Raw genomic sequence first — 21361 nt, 5'->3', positions numbered from 1 at the left:
CGGAGCGGCTGTATAAAGAGCAAAAGCAGAGTGGCTGTATAAAGAGCGAGAGCGGAGCGGCTGTATAAAGAGCGAGTGTGGAGCGGCTGTATAAAGAGCAAAAGCAGAGTGGCTGTATAAAGAGCGAGTGTGGAGCGGCTGTATAAAGGGCGAGAGCGGAGCGGCTGTGTAAAGAGCGAGAGCGGAGCTGCTGTATAAAGAGCGAGAGCGGAGCGGCTGTGTAAAGAGCGAAAGTGGAGCAGCTGTATAAAGAGCGGGAGTTTACCTGTGTGGGAGCAGAGCGGCTGTATAATGAGTGGGAGTTTACCTGTGTGACAGCAGAATTTCTGTATAAAGAGCGGGAGTTTACCTGTGTGACAGCAGATTGGCTGTATAAAGAGCGGGAGTTTACCTGTGAGGGAATGGAGAGGCTGTATAAAGAGCAGGAGTTTACCTGTGAGGGAATGGAGAGGCTGTATAAAGAGCAGGAGTTTATCTGTGAGGGAATGGAGAGGCTGTATAAAGAGTAGGAGATTACCTGTGAGTGAATGGAGAGGCTGTATAAAGAGTAGGAGTTTATCTGTGAGGGAATGGAGGGGCTGTATAAAGAGTAGGAGTTTACCTGTGTGGGAGCAGATTGGCTGTATAAAGAGTAGGAGTTTAACTGTGATGGAATGGAGAGGCTGTATAAAGAGCAGGAGTTTACCTGTGAGGGAATGGAGAGGCTGCATAAAGAGCAGGAGTTTATCTGTGAGCGAATGGAGAGGCTGTACAAAGAGTAGGAGTTTACCGGTGATGGAATGGAGAGGCTGTATAAAGAGCGAGGGTTAATGTGAGGGAGTGGAGAGGCTGTATAAAGAGCGAGAGTGGCTCTATAAAGAGTAGGAGTTTACTTGTGATGGAATGGAGAGCCTGTACAAAGATTGGAGTTTACCTGTGAGGGAATGTAGATGCTGTATAAAGAGTAGGAGTTTACCTGTGAGGGAGCAGAGTGGCTGTATAAAGGGTCAGAGTTTATCTGTCAGGGAGCAGACTGGCTGTATAAAGAGCAGGAGTTTACCTGTGATGGAATGGAGAGGCTGTATAAAGAGTAGGATTTTACCTGAGATGGAGCAGAGTGTCTGTATAAAGAGCAGGAGTTTACCTGTCAGGTAGCAGTGCGGCTGTATAAAGAGCAGGACTTTATCTGTCAGGGAGCAGAGCAGCTGTATAAAGAGCAGGAGTTTACCTGTGAGGGAGCGGAGCGGCTGTACAAAGAGCAGGAGTTTACCTGTGAGGGAATGGAGAGGCTGTATAAAGAGCAGGAGTTTACCTATGAGGGAATGGAGAGGCTGTATAAAGAGTAGGAGTTTACCTATGTGGGAGCAGATTGGCTGTATAAAGAGTAGGAGTTTACCTGTGAGGGAATGGAGAGGCTGTATAAATAGCAGGAGTTTATCTGTGAGGGAATGGAGAGTCTGTATAAAGAGCAGGAGTTTACCTGTGAGGGAATGGAGAGGCTGTATAAAGAGTAGGAGTTTACCTATGTGGGAGCAGATTGTCTGTATAAAGAGTAGGAGTTTACCTGTGATGGAATGGAGAGGCTGTATAAAGAGCAGGAGTTTACCTGTGAGGGAATGGAGAGGCTGTATAAAGAGCAGGAGTTTATCTGTGAGGGAATGGAGAGGCTGTATAAAGAGTAGGAGTTTACCTATGTGGGAGCGGATTGGCTGTATAAAGAGTAGGAGTTTACCTGTGATGGAATGGTGAGGCTGTATAAAGAACGAGGGTTAATGTGAGGGAGTGGAGAGGCTGTATAAAGAGCGAGAGTGGCTCTATAAAGAGTAGGAGTTTACCGGTGAGGGAATGGAGGGGCTGTATAAAGATTAGGATTTTACCTGTGATGGAATGGAGAGTTTGTATAAAGAGTGGGAGTTTACCTGTGAGGGAGCAGAGTGGCTGTATAAAGAGTGAGAGTTTACCTGTGAGGCAGTGGAGAGGTTGTATAAAACTCGAGAGCGGCTGTATAAAGAACGGGAGTTAATGTGAGGGAGTGGAGAGGCTGTATAAAGAGTGAGAGCGGCTGTATAAAGTGCGGGAGTTAATGTGAGGCAGTGGAGATGCAGTATAAAGAGCGAGAGCGGCTGTATCAAGAGCGGGAGTTAATGTGAGGGAGTGGAGAGGCTGTATAAAGAGCGAGAGCGGAGAGGCTGAATAAAGAGCGGAGCAGAGTTCACCTGTTATGGAGCAGAGAGCGGAGTGGTTGTATAAAGAGCAAGAGCGGAGCGGCTGTATAAACAGTGAGAGCGGAGTGGTTGTATAAAGAGCGAGAGCGGAGTGCTTGTATAAAGAGCGAGAGCGGAGCGGCTGTATAAAGAGCAAAAGCGGAGTGGCTGTATAAAGAACGAGAGCGGAGCGGCTGTATAAAGGGCAAGAGCGGAGCAGCTGTATAAAGGGAGAGAGCGGAGCTGCTGTATAAAGAGCAAAAGTGGAGCAGCTGTATAAAGAGCAGGAGTTTACCTGTGAGGGAGCACAGTGGCTGTATAAAGAGTGGGAATTTATCTGTCAGGGAGCAGAGCAGCTGTATAAAGAGCAGGATTTTACTTGTGATGGAATGGAGAGCCTGTACAAAGACTGGAGTTTACCTGTGAGGGAATGTAGAGGCTGTATAAAGAGTAGGAGTTTATCTGTGAGGGAGCAGAATGGCTGTATAAAGGGTCGGAGTTTATCTGTTAGGGAGCAGACTGGCTGTATAAAGAGCAGGAATTTACCTGTGATGGAATGGAGAGGCTGTATAAAGAATAGGATTTTACCTGAGATGGAGCAGAGTGGCTGTATAAAGAGCAGGAGTTTACCTGTCAGGTAGCAGAGCGGCTGTATAAAGAGCAGGACTTTATCTGTCAGGGAGCAGAGCAGCTGTATAAAGAGCAGGAGTTTACCTGTGAGGGAATGGAGAGGCTGTATAAAGCGTAGGAGTTTACCTGTGAGGGAATGGAGAGGCTGTATAAAGAGTAGGAATTTACCTATGTGGGAGAAGATTGGCTGTATAAAGAGTAGGAGTTTACCTGTGATGGAATGGAGAGGCTGTATAAAGAGCGAGGGTTAATGTGAGGGAGTGGAGAGGCTGTATAAAGAGCGAGAGTGGCTCTATAAAGAGTAGGAGTTTACCAGTGAGGGAATGCAGAGGCTGTATAAAGATTAGGATTTTACCTGTGAGGGAATGGAGAGGTTGTATAAAGAGTGGGAGTTTACCTGTGGGGGAGCAGAGTGGCTGTATAAAGAGTGAGAGTTTACCTGTGAGGCAGTGGAGAGGTTGTATAAAACTCGAGAGCGGCTATATAAAGAACGGGAGTTAATGTGAGGGAGTGGAGAGGCTGTATAAAGAGTGAGAGCGGCTGTATAAAGTGCGGGAGTTAATGTGAGGCAGTGGAGAGGCTGAATAAAGAGCGGACCAGAGTTCACCTGTTATGGAGCAGAGAGCGGAGTGGTTGTATAAAGAGCAAGAGCGGAGCGGCTGTATAAAGGGCGAGAGCGGAGTGGTTGTATAAAGAGCGAGAGCGGAGCTGCTGTATAAAGAGCGAGAGCGGAACGCCTGTATAAAGAGCGGGAGTTTACCTGTGTGGGAGCAGAGCGTCTGTATAAAGAATGGCAGTTTACCTGTGTGACATCAGAGTTTCTGTATAAAGAGCGGGAGTTTACCTGTGTGACAGCAGAGTGGCTGTATAAAGAGCGGGGGTTTACCTGTTTGGGAGCAGAGTGGCTGTATAAAGAGCGGGAGTTTACTTTAGAGGGAGTGGAGCTGGTGCAGAGCGTCTGCATAAAGAGGAGTTTACTTGTGTGGGAGCAGAGTGGCTGTATAAAGAGCAGGAGTTTACCTGTGAGGGAGCGAAGTGGAGTTTACCTGTAAGGGAGCGAAGTGGAGTTTACCTATGAGGGAGTGGAGCGTGGTTTACCTGTGAGGGAGCGGAGTGGGCTTTACCTGTGAGGGAGCGAAGTGGAGTTTACCTATGAGGGAGTGGAGTGGGGTTTACCTGTGAGGGAGCGGAGTGGGCTTTACCTGTGAGGGAGCGAAGTGGAGTTTACCTATGAGGGAGTGGAGTGGGGTTTACCTGTGAGGGAGCGGAGCGGGGTTTACATGTGAGGGAGCGGAGTGGGCTTTACCTGTGAGGGAGCGGAGCGGGGTTTACCTGTGAGGGAGCGAAGTGGAGTTTACTTGTAAGGGAGTAGAGCGGGGTTTACCTGTGAGGGAGCCGGTTCTCACCCAATCATTCGGCAGCGCTGGAATTCGAAAGGAGTGACATCAGGACAAGGCAGAGAGCTGAGTGGCTGGTAGTGGTAAGTTGTTTTTTTTCCACTTTAAAGGGACATTACAGTAGGGGAGTCTCAGATTCTGTTTTTTTTAAGAAAAACTAAATAGGTTTCTATTTGATTTAAATTTAGGGAAATAGTCTTTTAATTAAAAACAAAAAGTATGGCGAGGGAGCTCAGTCCCGTGTGTTATACGGCCTGCAGCACATGGGAATTCTCAGACACTCCTTGCAGTCTGGATGACCACATGTGCAGGAAGTGCCATCGGCTTGACCAGCTTGAGTAACGGGTTTCGGAGCCTGAGTGTCAGATGGAGACACAGCGGAGCATCCGTGAGGCTGAGGGTTACGTGGATAGCACGTTTTTAGATGTGGTCACTCCGCAGCTTAAGGAAGTGCAGTCAGAGAGGGAATGGGTGACCATCAGTCAGAAGAAGGGAGGCAGGCAGGTAGTCAGGAAAGCCCCAGAATGCATCTCACTCAAGAACCATTTTTCTGTGTTGGAAAATGGTGAGGGTGAAGGTTCCTCTGGGGAGAGCAGCCAGAGCCAAGTTCACGGCACCGTGGCTGGCTCAGCTGCACACGGGAGGAGGAGTAAGAGGGCAAGAGCAATAGTGATAGGAGACTCAATAGTGAGGGGTGCAGACAGGTGCTTCTGCCTCCCTGGTGCCAGGGTCAAGGATGTCACAGAACAGCTGCAGGGCATTCTGAAGGGGGAGGGCAAACAGTCAGAGGTCGTGGTTCACATTGGTACCAATGACATAGGTAGAAAGAGGGATGAGGTCCTGCAACAAAAATTTAGGGAGCTAGGTGGCAGATTAAAAAACAGGACCTCAAAGGCTGTAATCTCTGGATTACTCCCCGTGCCACATGCTAATGAGTACAGGAATAGGAGGTTAGTGAGGATGAATGTGTGGCTGAAGAGATGGTGCAGGAGGGAGGGCTTTAGTTTCCTGGATCACTGGGTCTGTTTCTGGCGAAGGTGGGACCTGTACAAGTCGGACGGGTTGCACTGAACCGGAATGGGACAAACTCTTTGTGGGGAGGTTTGCTGGTGCTGTTGGGGGGCCGGGGGGTTTAAACTAATTTGGCAGGGGGTAAGATACAGAGTGGAGGTACAGTCGGGGGTACAGCCAAATATAGAAGAGAAACTAAATCAGTCTAGAAGGCAGAGCAAATATAGACCTGTTAAACGCACAAGGGAATAATGCAAGGCTGGATTGTATCTATTTTAATGCAAGGAGTCTTACAATTAAGGCAAATGAATTGAGGGTGTTGATTAACACATGGGAATATAATATTGTTGCTATCACAGAGACATGGTTGAGGGAAGGGCTGGATTGGCAGCTCAATATTCCAGGGTATAGAATCTTTAGGCATGACAGGGATGGGGTGTAAAAGAGGAGGTGGCATTGCACTGTTGATCAAGGAAGCAATTACTGCAATAAGGAGGGATGGTTTCTTAGAAGGTTCCTCAAATGAGGCCATATGGGTAGAACTTAAAAACAAAAAGGGGGCAATCACTTTGCTGGGAGTGTACCATCGACACCCAAGCAGTCAGGGAGAGATAGAGGAGCAGATATGTAGGCAAATCTTAGAGAAGTGTAAAAACAAAAGGGTGATAATAGTAGGGGATTTCAACTTCCGCAATATTAACTGGGATAGTCTTATTGTGAAAAGCTTAGAGGGGGCGGAATTCTTAAAGTGCATCCAGGAGAGCTTTTCGAGCCAACACTTAGAAAGTCTACAAGAGAAGGAGCGGTACTGGACCTAATCTTAGGGAATGAAGCCGGGCTAGTGGTAAAAGTGTCGGTGGGGGAGCATTTCGGGGATAGTGACCATAACTCTGTAAGATTGAAGGCAGTTATGGAAAAGGACAAAGATGGACTGGAAATAAAGGTCCTGAATCAGGGGAAGGCTGATTTCAATATGATAAGACAGGATCTGGCCAAAGTGGACTGGGAGCAGCTACTTGTAGGAAAGTCTACATCAGACCAGTGGAAGCCATTCAAAAAAAAAGTGAGAGTTCAGGGCCAACATATTCCCGTAAAGGTGAAGGTGGGACCAACAAGTCCAGGGAACCCTGAATGTCAAGGGATACAGAGGTTTGGATAAGGAGAAAAAAGGAGGCTTAAGGCAGATTCAGAGGGCTGAAAATAGCAGAAGCCCTAGAGGAGTATAGAAAGTGTAGGGGGATATTTTAAACAGTACTTAGGAGACTGAAGGGGGGGCATGAATAAAAACTGGAGGGCAAGATAAAGGAAAATCCTAAGGTATTTTATAAATGTGTTTAGGGCCAAGATGATAACCAGGGAAAGAGTTGGGCCCATTAGGGACCAAAGTGGCAATCTGTTTATGGAGCCAGAGGATGTTTTAAATGATTACTTTTCATCTGTGTTCACTATGGAGAAGGACGATGTTGGTGTAGAAATCAGGGAGTGGGACTGTGATATAATTGAACAAATTAGCATTGAAAGGGAGGAGGTATTAACGGTTTTGGCAGGCTTAAAAGTGGATAAATCCCCAGGCCCAGATGAGAGATATCCCAGGCTGCTGTGTGAGGCAAGGGAGGAGATTGCAGGGGCTCTGACACTAATTTTCAAATCCTCTCTGGCCACAGGAGATGTGCCAGAGGACTGGAGGACAGCGAATGTGGTAACATTACTCAAGAAGGGTAGTAGGGATAAACCAGGTAATTACAGGCCAGTAAGTCTAACGTTAGTGGTAGGGAAACTATTGGAAAAAATTCAGGATTAATCTCCACTTGGAGACATAGGGATTAATCAGGGATAGTCAACATGGCTTTGTCAGGGGGACATCACGTCTAACACATTTGATTGAATTTTTGGAGGTGGTGACTAGTTGTGTGGATGAGGGTAGTGCAGTTGATGTAGACTACATGGACTTCAGTGAGGCTTTTGACAAGGTCCCGCATGGGAGAATGGTCAAGATGGTAAGAGCCCATGGGATCCAGGGCAATTTGGCAAATTGGATCCAAAATTGGCTTAGTGTCAGGAGGCAGAGGGTGTCGGTCGAAGGTTGTTTTTGCGATTGGATGCCTGTGACGAGTGGTGTACTGCAGGGATCGGTGCTGGGACCCTTGCTGTTTGTATTGTACATTAATGATTTAGATGTGAATATGGGAGGTTTGATCAGTAAGTTTGCAGTTGACACAAAATTGGTGATGTCATAAATAATGAGGAGGAAAGCCTTAAATTATAGTACGATATAGATGGACTGGTAAAATAGACAGAACAATGGCAAATGGAATTTAATCCTGAGAAATGGGAGGTGATGCATTTTGGGAGGACTAACACGGCAAGGGAATACACAATGAATGATAGGACCCTAGGAAGTACAGCGGATCAGAGGGACCTTGGTGTACATGTCCATAGATCCCTGAAGGCAACGGCACAGGTAGATAAGGTGGTTAAGAAGGTATATGGGATACTTGCCTTTATCAGCTGAGACATAGAATACAAGAACAAGGAGGTTATGTTAGAGCTGTAGAAAATGCTAGTTAGGTCACAGCTGGAGTAGGGTAGTAGTTCTGGTCGCCCACTATGGGAAGGATGTGATTGCACTGGAGAGGGTGCAGAGAAGATTCACCAGGATGTTGCCTGGGCTGGAGCGTTTCAGCCTTGAAGAGAAACTGGGTAGGCTGGGGTTATTTTCCTTAGAGCAGAGAAGGCTGAGGGGGGACCTGATAGAGGTATACAAATTACGATGGGCTTAGATATAATAGATAGGAAGAAACTTTTCCCCTTAGGGGAGGTGTCAATAATCAGGGGGCATCGATTTAAGGTAAGGGGCAGGAGGTTTAGAGGGGATTTGAGGAAAAATGTATTCACCCGGAGGATGGTTGGAATCTGGAACACACTGCCTGAGGGAGTGGTAGAGGCAGGAGCCCTCACAACATTTAAGAAGTATTTAGATGAGCACTTGAAATGCCATAGCATACAGGGTTACGGGCCAAGAATTGGAAGATGGGATTAGAATAGATAGGTGCTTGATGGCCAGCATGGACCCGATGGGGCAAAGGGCCTTTTTCTGTGCTGTATAACTCTATGACTCCATAAGGTAGAGGAGGGGGTTCTACACAAGTTACGCTTAGGGTAAACACAATAAAAGCAAGAATTTTAAGATTAAAGGAGCATGATTAGATCTACACATACAGAATAATGCACGGATGGAGCTGTCCTCTATATGTCCTTTACATGATTGGTGTCGTGAATTAAAGCAGACGGAATCCTTATAGAGTTCGGCAGGGTAGGCGCAGGGAGGATGTTCCTCCTGGGTGTTGTGGGGGGTGGCGGGGGGGGGGGGGGGGGTGGGTGGGGGAGGACCCGATTGCTACCCGCTGCCATTTTAGGCGGGCGGGCCAATTAAGGCCCGGAAGCTGCCTCAGGGAGATTAAGTTGATAATAAAACTATTTTTTTGATAAATGAAGTAAAAACTTATTTAAACATTTTCCCCTCATGTGACGGTGTCACATGAGCTGGGACATGCGTGCGAATTGACCAAAATGTATTTATTAATGTTATAAAACCTGCAGGAAACCTCAATCTCGCCCATGGATGAGGTTTCCTGGAAAATGCGAAGGCCAACAACCTTAAGGTTGGACAGGCAGCTTTGTAATAAGGTAAATTGCTTTACTAATGGCCTTAATGGCAAAATTGAAATGATGCGTGATAACGCCTGGCTTCATCTCGCGTCACTTTAGGCGTCAGTGCGTTAGGCCCGATCTTGCTCGCCGAAGGCAATATTCTGCCCAGAGAGTTGATTTTTGGAGTGGAGGAAGGTTTATAGTGGAGTTTCCCCACAGGTCAGTGTTAGGACCCCTGCTCTTCCTGATATATATATTAATGACCTGGACCTCGGTGTACAGGGCGCCATTTTAAAACTTACCGATGACCCGGAACTTGGGAATATTGTGAACCGTGAGGAGGACAGTGTTAAACTTTAAAAGGATGGAGACGGGTCGGTGGAGGGGGCGGACAGGTGGGAAGTGTGCAGGGAAGTGTGAAGGGATTTGTTTTGGGGGGAAGAATGCAAAGAGGCTATACAAAACAAAAGGTGCAATTTTAAAGGGGGTGCAGGAGCAGAGGGGCCTGGGGTTATAGGTGCAAGAAACATCGAAAGTGGCAGGACAAGTTGGGGGCAGGGTGAATAAATTATACAGGAATCTGGACTTTATTAATAGGGGCGGAGAGTACAAAAGTGAGGAGGTTATGATAAACCAGTTTTCAGACACAAGTAATTTTACACATGTCAGGGCAACTTGATGTAGAGACAGCATCGATGCATTAGAGAGCAATAGAGCGGCACAGATGGGTTCACCTTACCTGAGAAGTTTCGTGTGGCCAACATTGTGGTGAGAATCGCCCCCTGGAAACAAAGGAAAGAGCAGCTGTGGGACAGATATTTGGACAGTTTGGTGTTCTGTTCTAACTCCAAGTGAAATGGATTCAGGACAAACTCAGCGTTAATCATCCATAGCATTGTAAGTCAGGCTGTAGTGTACATGCCTGCTCCTGCATATGCTGAGACAATGTGATACGGCTCTTTCTTCTGCTCAGACAGGTTCTCTGGGCAGCCCTGTCCCTCCTGTCACTCAGTCTCCCCTTATAGAACATACAAGATTTTCCAAACTGAAGTTGATGTCATTTAATCACTTGAGGATCATTAATTCCTGATGCGCTTTCGTCTCCTCCTTTCAATCTCGCTGACATTTTAAAAAAAAAATTGTTCTCAGGGTGTGGGTGTCGCTGGCTGGGCCATCATTTAATGCCCATTCCTAATTGCCCTTGAGAAGGTGGTGGTGAGCTGCCTTCTTGAACTGCTGCAGTCCCTGTGGTGTAGGTACACCCACAGGGGTGAGGGGCGATTGGAGGGGGAATTGGAGGGAGCTCCAGGATTTTGACACAGCAGCAGTGAAGGAACAGCCAATATATTTCCAAGTCAGGATGGTGAGTGACTTGGAGGGGAACTTCCAGGTGGTGGTGCTCCCATCTATCTGCTGCCCTTGTCCTTCTAGACAGTAGAGGTTTGGATTTGGGAGATGCCGGCAAAGGAACCTTGGCATCTTCTGCCAACAAGACAGTGGCCGGGATTTTCCGGACCCACCACAGGGTGAGGCGGCGCCCCGGCCAGAGACTTGCGGCAGGACCGGAAGATCCTGGCGGTGGGTGGGTGCAGAAAATCCCACCCGTAAGCTCTTTATTCCAACTCTTTGTGTTGTATTTCCCAGTCACACTGCCTCCATGCCCTTTGGCTAACATGGAGATGAGAATGGTGCACAATACGCCAATTGTGGTCCGACCAAGGTCGATCCAAGTTCACTAGAACTTCTCCGCTTGACAGTTGCATCTGTCTAGAAATGAGGCCCCGGTGCTACAGGTGCTCTGGACTGTCAGGTACGCAGCTCACTCAGTTTAGGGAGTTGGATAATAAGATAGACATACCTTAAGCTTCCTTCTTGCATTGAATTTCTTCAAACAGTCAACTGTCTCTTGTCTGTGCATACAGGAGGCCACAGTAGCACGATGCTGAGTTGGGGGGGGTGGGGGGGAAAAACAGGTGAATGATTATTTTAACAGCGCATTCATGCAAAGTTTCCCGAAGCAAAGGACTGACGTTCTGAATAGATGTCTGATGACCGCAGCATCATTTCTGGAGGAAGACCACTGTAAAAGCTGAAGTGTTAACTGTGGCTCTGCAGGTATGCACTCGCCCCGAAGGTTGGGGATTCAAGTCTGACTCTGGTCGACTGAAATGCAAACTGCAGCGCTGACACTCTGGTTGTGGCCTCTTTTGGATGAGGCATCAAACCATTAAAAGCTGGTGGAATCAGATTCCACAGGGCCTCACAAAGGGGCATCTGAACTTGAGGAGTGTAATTTGCAGGGTTACCAGGAAAGATCTCTGGGTGTGGGACTAAATTGGTCTGCGCTATCAAAGAGCCAGCCCGGGCAGAATGGACCAAATGGCTTCCTCCTGTTCTTTAGGATTTTATAACTCCTTCAGATTCCAGTTTCAATGTTTAAAAGTGCAGAGTCCACTTTCTTTTCTGTTAGTTCCAAGAGTGAAATGGTGTGAGGCTGCCACCTGCTGGTGGCCTGAGGTACAACCCTCCCCCTCCCCCACCCCCTCCCCCTCCCCCAGCTGGCCTTCTCTGCCCTTCCACAAACTCCAAGTAAAAGGTTGCATTACGGCCCTATAAAACCCATTACACAGAGTCTGTTCAAGGACATGCAAAGGGTACTCAGGAGAAATACAGAGGTGGGAGGGGGGGGGTTGTGGGGGGGAACTGCAAACATTTGACTTCTGCGGGAGCCCATAAACAGTAGACAGTAGTTTGAAGCTGCATTCTAGACACCGCCAATTTCCCTTTCCCAGTGAGGTCATTGGCTGGGATTTATAAAGGGCACCCAAACCTTTACCGCCACTTGATGTGCCTATGGTGCACGATGGAAATTGATGCATCATTAAGAGATGTTCCCCTGTACTGAGCCTGTACACAGAGCAACCTAAGGATCTGGGATAGTATCAGGGCAGAACTACACTGCAGTTACACCCCTGATTCACCCAGAGCGTAAACTGTACACACAGTCTATCAGGACTCCAGTTTCAATGGAAATCTTGGTTAAAGGTTCGACATTAAAGAAATGAATCATGGTTAACCCTTAAATAAATTTGACATTTATATGTTTTATTTAACACATTTCCATCAGAAAACCTTTGGAATAATCCAAGTGCACAGGTTTTAAAAAATTCATTTATGGGACCGTGGGTGTTGCTAGCTGGGCCCAGCATTTATGGCCCGTCCCTAATTACCCTTGAGAAGGTGGTGGTGAGCTGCCCTCTGTGTTTTTCAACCAGGGTTCCGCGAGCATTCCTAAAGGATTTCATGAAATTTTCAGATCATTTGAAAAATTACACAAAATTTTTCAAGATGTATTTAATGAAAAATAATCGTTAAAATATTTTGCATTTTCATTCATTTGTTTGATGGTGTATTACTTTGTTTTCAGTTTTATTTTGTAATATATATATATTAAAATATATTTATTATATATATCTATAATATATATAAAGTCTGATGCTGTTGAGAAAGATCGATGGTAAACAATGGGGGTAGACAAAGAACGATCTTTCTAAAAAGCCTCACAAACCGGATGAATGTAAGACCAATGAAGATGATCCATGCTTCTACAGCAAGATTAACATGGGGGTCCATGGTAGCTGAAGGGGGAGAGATAAGGTGGGCGGAGAGAAGGGAGAGAGAGTTGGGGCTCCACAGAATTTCACAATATATTATAGGATCCTTTAAACAACAACTGGGTTGAAAATCAGTGCTCTACCCTATCATGGACTGTACCCTATCATGGACTGTACCCTATCATGGACTCTACCTTATCATGGACTCCACCCTATCATGGACTCCACCCTATCATGGACTCCACCCTATCATGGACTCCACCCTACCATGGACTCTACTCTATCATGAACTCTACACAATCATGGACTCCACCCTATCATGGACTCTACCTTATCATGGACTCCATCCTATCATGGACTCCACCCTATCATGAACTCCACCCTATCATGGACTGTACCCTATCATGGACTCCGCCCTATCATGGACTCTACCTTATCATGGACTGTGCCCTATCATGGACTCCACCCTATCATAGATTCCACCCTATCATGGACTCCACCCTATCATGGACTCCACCCTATCATGGACTGTATCCTATCATGGACTCTACCTTATCATAGACTCCACCCTATCATGGACTCCACCCTATCATGGACTCCACCCTATAATAGATTCCACCCTATCATGGACTGTACCCTATCATGGACTCTACCTTATCATGGACTCTACCTTATCATGGACTCCACCCTATCATCGACTCCACCCTATCATAGACTCCACCCTATCATAGACTCCACCCTATCATGGACTCCACCCTATCATAGATTCCACCCTATCACGGACTCCACCCTATCATAGATTCCACCCTATCACGGACTCCACCCTATCATAGATTGCACCCTATCATGGACTCCACCCTATCATGGACTCCACCCTATCATGGACTCCACCCTATCATGGACTCCACCCTATCATGGACTCTACCTTATCATAGACTCCACCCTATCATGGACTGTACCCTATCATGGACTCCACCCTATCATGGACTCTACCTTATCATGGACTCCACCCTATCACGGACTCCACCCTATCATGGACTCCACCCTATCATGGACTCCACCCTATCATGGACTCTACCTTATCATAGACTCCACCCTATCATGGACTCCACCCTATCATAGACTCCACCCTATCATAGACTCCACCCTATCATGGACTGTATCCTATCATGGACTCTACCTTATCATAGACTCCACCCTATCATGGACTCCACCCTATCATAGATTCCACCCTATCACGGACTCCACCCTATCATAGGTTCCACCCTATCATGGACTGTATCCTATCATGGACTCCACCCTATCATGGACTCCACCATATCATGGACTCTACCTTACCATAGACTCCACCCTATCATGGACTGTACCCTATCATGGACTCCAGCCTATCATGGACTCTACCTTATCATAGACTCCACCCTATCATGGACTCCACCCTATCATGGAATCCACCCTATCATAGATTCCACCCTATCACAGACTCCACCCTATCACGGACTCCACCCTATCATGGACTCCACCCTATCATGGACTCTACCTTATCATAGACTCTACCTTATCATAGACTCCACCCTATCATAGACTCCACCCTATCATAGACTCCACCCTATCATGGACTGTATCCTATCATGGACTCTACCTTATCATAGACTCCACCCTACCATGGACTCCACCCTATCATGGACTCCACCCTATCATGGACTCTACCTTATCATAGACTCCACCCTATCATGGACTGTACCCTATCATGGACTCCACCCTATCATGGACTCCACCCTATCATGGACTCCACCCTATCATGGACTCCACCCTATCATGGACTCCACCCACCCATGTATTCCCCTTGCCGAGTTGATTAATAAAATCTTAGATGCCCCTGGAAAATGCCATGAACACTCGTAGACGTACCGAGATCCAAGGGTGTTTGAGTGCCTCGCCTGCGGAGATGCGTTTGGCAGGGTTGATTGTCAGCATCTTGTTGATAAGGTCTTTTGCCTCAGGTGTCACGGTGTCCCACTCCGGAGACGGGAACTACAGAAAGAGAGAGAGGGAGAGAGAGGGAGAAAATACATGAAAGAAAACCAGGAATTTGCCAATCACCTGACATATTTTATTGAGAAATCCTGGTGAGCAGCCAAGATCTTCCATACGGACCAAAGATGCGGTTAAACCCACAAGGAAGGAGGACAAAATGAATCAAATGGCTAGTAGCTCATTGAACTCCAAATAAGTTATTAAAAGCTTGTAGACAAAGAGGGGAAGGAAAGGAACAGAGGTGAGCAGCCTAGAGCTGAAGAACTGAAAGGTTTGAAGGATGAGGTAATCACGGAATACAAGCTGGGGATAATTTTCACCTTCATGCATGGACATTGATCTGGCAGAGCCGATTCTCCACCAATGGTAGAGCATAGGAACAGGAGGAGGCCATTCAGCCCCTCAAGTCTGTTTTGCCATTCAGTCAGATCATGGCTCCACCTACCCAACCTTTGCTCCATATCCCTTGATACCTGTTACCCAACATAAATACAACATGGTACCTATAATATACAGATAGGTTAGAAATCATGGATGAAACTTCACCATTTATTTAGTATTGAGGCAAGCGAAAAAGCCAGTCTCATTTTACGAATCTGCAATAACTGAAAGAATAGCTTTTTTGTTTGATAAGGAGTAGGTATGCTTTCTGCATCGAGATGTCTTGAGTTGATCCCATAGAACATGGGCTCATTTGACATAGCCCCAACTAAAGACCCTCAGATTTGTGCAGTGAGATGGGCGGGTGGGATGGTGGGGGGATTGTTGGGGTTTAACCGGCTGTCGTTAGCACTGATGGTAAATTCCCCATTGTTTGTCCAACTAAGACCAGCCCATCCATTATGGCACTGGTCTGAAAATGAACCTGGGATCCCAATCCACAGTGACAGACCTACCGCCCCAGCTCCTGTTAATGTTCCAGGCCAATCAGTGACCATGTCCTGGAGTTTTCCAGTTCCCCACTTACCTGGGGGCTGTAACTGGACAGGGCAAGAAGGCTTGTGGGCTCTTGTAACCCTGAGGAATACTGGTGAGAGTATAACTCCTGGTAGGACTAACTGAGCAAGACAGGTGGGTGCAGTGCTGAAGGTTAGTCCCACCTGCCCTCCTGGGTAGGGGGCGCTGTGAGTTAGGCTAATGACTTGTCCATGTGAATCTGTCTTTCATTTCAGAAACAAGACTGGCAAATATAAGCATCGACTGTGGAGAGCCTCAATCTGCTGGATGTGAGCCTAACTGACTAACTAGCTAAGTTGCTATAGATCTGGTTGGCTCAGGTAACTGGTGACAAGCTCTAGCAATGATACTTACATCATAAGCCCCAGCTTTGATTTGTTGGTACAGTCTATGTTGGTCTTCATCCCAGAATGGTGGGTAACCAACCAGCAGAATATACAAGATGACACCTAGTGAAAACAAGACATGGGCAAAGGGAATAGAGCTCAGTTCATTATTCTGCCATCATATCAACATCCTGGGGGGGTTACCATTGACCAGAAACAGAACTGGACTAACCATATAAATACTGCGGCTGCAAGAACAGGTCAGAGGCCAGGAATCCTGTGACGAGTAACTCACCTCCTGACTCCCCAAAGCCTGTCCACCATCTACAAGGCACAAGTCAGGAGTGTGATGGAATACTCCCCACTTGCCTGGATGAGTGCGGCTCCCACCACATTCAAGATGCTTGATACCTTCCAGGACAAAGCAGCCCACTTGATTGGCACCCCGTCCACAAACATTCACTCCCTCCACCACCGACGCACAGTAGCAGCAGTGTGTGTACCATCTACAAGATGCACTGCAGCAATTCACCAAGACTCCTTAGGCAGCACCTTCCAAGCCCACGACCGCCACCATCTAGAAGGACAAGGGCAGCAGACAGTTGGGAACACCACCACCTGGAAGTTCCCCTCCAAGTCACTCACCGTCCTGACTTGGAAATATATCACCGTTCCTTCACTGTCACTGGGTCAAAATCCTGGAACTCCCTTCCTAGCAGCACTGTGGGTGTACTTACACCACATGGACTTCAGTGGTTCAAGAAGGCAGCTCACCACCACCTACTCAAGGGCAGTTAGGAATGGGCAATAAATGCTGATCCAGCCAGTGAAGCCCACATCTCATGAATGAAGGAATTTTTAAAAATCTTGTCCTGAGTTAACCATGCCACATTTGGATGAGTCTAGAAATGACTGGGATGTTAGTTAGATCCCTTGCATTGAAACAGTAAGCTGTGGAAAGAAGATTAAGAATCTGAATTCCGATATTGCACGTTGTTAGACTCTCGTTAATAACAACTTGCGTTTATGTAGTGCTTTTAATGGAGTAAAATGTCCCAATCAAGCAAAAATTGACACTGAGCCATATGAGGAGATTCTAAGACAGATGAGCAAAGGTTTGGTCAATGAGGTGGGTAAAAAGGAGGGTGCTATACGATGAGACAGAAGCGGAGAGGTAGTATTTCAGAACTTAGAGCTGAGGCAGTGGAAGGTGGACTAATTAAAATCGGCGATACGAAAATGCCAGAATTAGACGAGACCTCCGAGGGTTGTGGGGCTTTAGAAGGTTACGGAGGTAGGGAGGGGTGAGAGGGATTTGAGAACGAGGATGAAGGAGTTTACAGAGTGGCGCAATAGGGTTTTCAACATGATGGGCTGAATGGTCTCCTTCTGTGTCATAAATGTTGTATTTTCCTATGTTTCAATTAGTACAAAAAGGAAAAATGTACCGATTATCATTTGATCGAGGGCAGGAACACAAAACAGACCAGCAACTCATTGTGCATCGCAATTAACTTTCTGCCAGTTTGTAACCCACCAAGCAGAACTTAAAGTCTACATTTGACCCGAGAGAGGAAAGATGCCATCCAGTCAATGCCCTCATAGCCAGCAGACAGGCTGCAAGCTCTGCTTAGTGCTAGTCAAGGGTCAGTGGGTAACACTCTTACCTCTGAGTTAGAGAATTGTGAGATAAATCCCACTCCAAAGAGCTGAGTATAAAGATACAGGCAGGCAATTTTAATGCAGTACCGAGGGAGTGCTGCACTGTGAAAGGGTCAGTACTGAAGGAGTGCTGCACTGTTGGAGAGTCAGTATTGAGAAGGATGCTGCACTGTCAGAGGGTCAGTACTAAGGGAGTGCTGCAATGTCAGAGTGAGTACTGAGGCAGTACTGCACTGTCAAAGGGTCAGTACTGTACTGAGGGATGCTGCACTGTCAGAGGGTCAGTAATAAGGGAGTGCTGTACTGTCAGAGGGTCAATACTGAGGGAGTGCTGCACTGTCAGAGGTTCAGTACCGAGGGATGCTGCACTGTCAAAGGGTCAGTACTGGGGAGTGCTGCACTGTCGGAGGATCAGTACTGAGGGAGTGCTGCACTGTCGGAGGGTCAGTACTGAGGGAATGCTGCACTGTCAGAGGGCCAGTACTGAGGGAATGCTGCACTGTCAGAGGGTCAGTACTGAGGGAGTGATGCACTGTCAGAGGGTCAGTACTGAGGGAGTGCTGCACTGTCAAAGGGTCAGTACTGAGGGAGTGCTGCACTGTCAAGGGTCAGTACTGAGAGAGTGCTGCACTGTCAGAGGGTCAGTACTGAGGGAAGAAGCACAGAAGGATGCCATTGCGCCTCTACCAGCTGTTTAAAGAGCTATTCAATTAGCCCCGCTTCTCCCGGTCTTTCCCCATTTCCCTGCAATCTTCTCCCCTTCCAGCATCCATTTGATTCTCATTTATTTGCCTTTCTTTCAATGTAAACACCTGCTGAAATACTTGACTAACGCTTCAAGTCTGCACTAGTTCACCCTAATCCCCACATTCATTCCAATCTATCTGCAGAAAATGACTTTCATATAATTTTATTGCAGGGTATTGAGATTGGTGCATAAAACTAAAATACTTCTCATTTGGGAAATTAATATTTTCATTACTTTAATTGGGCATAATTCCGGCAAAGCAAATGTGAATAATTGCTGAATGTACTTCAACAATACCAGATACCCTCACCCTAAATGAATCAACAAACTGACTGGGAGGTTAGAATCCACGGAGAGGTGGGATGGGGGTGAAGTGATTGGAGGTTGTTTGGTTCAGGGGAGATCGGAGAGTGTTTCCTTTCCACTGGCTGACCATACAAGGGTATCAGAGGGCAGAGTCCCTCCTTCATGACTGGGTGGATAGCAGGAGGGGAGGAGGCCTGGGGTGAACAGTAGAGATGAGGTGATGGACTGTCAGGGAGTATTTATCCAAAACCGAACCCCAGGTGATTAAGTGGGTGGGTAGAGTGCATGAAAGGATGGAGTGGGCTGTGGGAGGAGGTTAACTGGATGGGTAGAGTCCATGATGGGGTCGAGTGTGCATTAATGTAGCTTCTTTAGTGTAATAAAACACTCCATGGAGCTTCATGGGAATGTCATGAGTCAAACATTTGACACTCGGGCTTTAGGCTTTTATCCTCAAGATGGGTAGCGGGAGTCCGTAAAATTCCCGGCTCAGCCCGAAAGTGCCAATGAAAGCCGGATTTTCATTGCTGGAGGGAGGGTGTGGGCTGGAGTCAGGCCAGTTGACCCAGGCAAGAGGTTGAAGACAGCCACAGGGGCTCCAAGGTGCCAAGACGGGCTGTTTGCTGTGGCTCGATGCTGTGGGACTTTGTCGCGGTTAAAATAAAAACGGAAAGGCCCTCCAGCCCTCAACCCTCATACCCCCTCACCCCTCATACCCCCTCACGCCTCATACGCACCCAGCCCTCATACGCCCTCACCCCCATACACTCCTCATGTCCCATCCATGCCACCTCATGTCCCCCACCCACCTCCTAAGGCCCCTCATGCCCCCCGTGCCAAGGTAAGGTTCTCTACCAACCCTTATGACCCCTGGTGCCCCCTGATACCAAGGTAACACTCCCCACCCACTTTCCACAGCCCCACATGCACCCCCATGCCAAGGTAACCTCCCCACCCACACCCATCTGCCCCATCATGTCAAGGTAAGGCTCCCCACTCACCGTCTGTGGCCCCTCATGCCCCCCCCCCCACAACAACGCCAAGGCAAGAGTGCCCAAACAACCAAAAACCTTCTGATTCTGGGATGAGAGTGTTATCCGCCCAGGAGGGAACCCACAGCCAATGTAGAAATACAGAGAATGTGCAAACAAGCTTGAGGAACATCCAACCCTGATCACCTCCTGTCCCTTGAGTAACAAGCCCTCCACCCACGAGACTCCCAGTTCTACAATAATAAATACCTTGGCCTACACAGAAAGGGCGATGAACTGACAAATATTTTTCTTCCTTTCACACAACAAGGAGCTGCTGTGAAAATATTTGCCACAACTTTTCACTCCTACTGTCATGCACTTAATTTGGCTCCATGACTCCTACAAACTCATAAAAATATTACAGTCTCTGGGGAAAGCATCATCTGCTTACCACAAGCCCACAGGTCCACAGGCTTAGCATAGGGATCCTTCCTCAACACTTCAGGAGAGAGATAGCCAGGAGTTCCGGCAAAACCTGGAAACGCAAGTGAGAGAATGAAAGGAAGAGATATCAGGATATGTCCAGCGGATCAAATTAAGCGATAATAGAAACAGAAAATGCCGGAAAAACTCGGCAGGTCTGGCAGCGTGCGTGGAGAGAGAAACAGTTAACGTTTCAAATCCAATGTGACATAAGAACATAAGAACTAGGAGCAGGAGTAGGCAATTCAGCCCCTCGAGCCTGCCCCGCCATTCAGTACGATCATGGCTGATCTCATTTTGGCCTCAACTCCAATTTCCCACCCTCTCCCCATAACCTTTCAACCCATTACTAATTAAAAATCTGTCTATCTCCTCCTTAAATTTATTCAGCATCCCGGCATCCACTGCACTCTGAGGTAGTGAATTCCACAGATTCACGACCCTTTGAGAAAAGTAATTCCTCCTCATCTCTGATTTAAATCTACCACCCCTTAGCCTAAAACTATGGCCTCTTCTTTAGTTCTGAAGAAGTCATATTGGACTTGAAACACTAACTCTGTTCCTCTCTGCAAAAAAGGGCCAGTCCTGCTGAATGTTCCCAGCGTTTTCTGTTTTTATTTCAGATCTCCAGTATTTTGCTTTTATTAAATTAAGCGACGCTCGGTTCCCCACCTTGTTCCTTTGCCCATTCTAGAAATGCCCATTGCTGCTCCTGTCCGCTGTTGGAAGGAGTCCCCGCTGACCGACATTAGCTTCCAGTCTGGCAACTCCTCGATTTCTAAACTCTTGTCCTTATTTTCAATTCCCCCCCTCCATGATCTCCCCCTCCCGATCTCTGTAATCTCCTCCAGCCCTACAACCCTCCGAGATATCTGTACTGCTCAGATTCCAGCCTCTTGCACATGGCCCCCATCCCTCGCTTTTAATCACTCCATCATTGTCTGTGCCTTTAGCTGCCTGGGCCCTAAATTCTGGAACTCCCTTCCTAAACCTCTCCACCTCTCTCTCCTTTAAGACATTTTTTAAAACCTAGCTTGGTGGCCCAAACTTTTTGACTCCTGCCCTAATATCTCATGCGGTTTGGTGTCAGATTCTGACTGCTAAAACTCTTGTGAAGTGCAGGATTTTTTTACTAAGTTAAAGGCACTAAATAAGTACAAAATTTTTGTTGTTGGGCAAGCAAATGACAACCTGAGCTCTAATGACAACTTTGAGGTGTCTCTGTATCCAGAACACACTTACATCAGATACCCCTGCAAGGGTGTTTCTGTTGTATGGTTATCACACAGCTTGGTGTGAATATTTTCACAGCGGAGTGCTGATTCGATCCATGAATTAAAAACAAGTTACAGAGAATTTACTGCATAGAAACAGACCATTCAGCC

The 21361-nt window shown here is 47.1% G+C and overlaps 1 protein-coding gene across 3 annotated transcripts in view; it reads right to left on the bottom strand.

Annotated features, from left to right (window-relative positions):
* Positions 1-21361, bottom strand: part of camk2a (calcium/calmodulin-dependent protein kinase II alpha) — a 301813-nt gene that overhangs the window by 35367 nt on the left and 245085 nt on the right. For 2 of the 3 annotated variants that reach the window (XM_041193112.1, XM_041193114.1), the window contains exons 8-12: positions 19945-20028; positions 15832-15926; positions 14395-14517; positions 10731-10814; positions 9612-9654 (exon numbers count right to left, since the gene is read on the bottom strand). In XM_041193112.1, coding sequence (XP_041049046.1) covers positions 9612-9654; positions 10731-10814; positions 14395-14517; positions 15832-15926; positions 19945-20028 — 429 coding nt within the window. Of the gene's footprint in view, positions 1-9596; positions 9655-10730; positions 10815-14394; positions 14518-15831; positions 15927-19944; positions 20029-21361 lie in introns of all 3 variants that reach the window. The other variant, XM_041193113.1, reaches the window with a different exon arrangement.

The sequence above is a fragment of the Carcharodon carcharias genome, chromosome 8 (genome assembly GCF_017639515.1).
Source record: "Carcharodon carcharias isolate sCarCar2 chromosome 8, sCarCar2.pri, whole genome shotgun sequence".
Classification (NCBI taxonomy): Eukaryota; Metazoa; Chordata; class Chondrichthyes; order Lamniformes; family Lamnidae; genus Carcharodon; species Carcharodon carcharias.
This window is presented reverse-complemented; position numbering and strand designations above follow the sequence as displayed.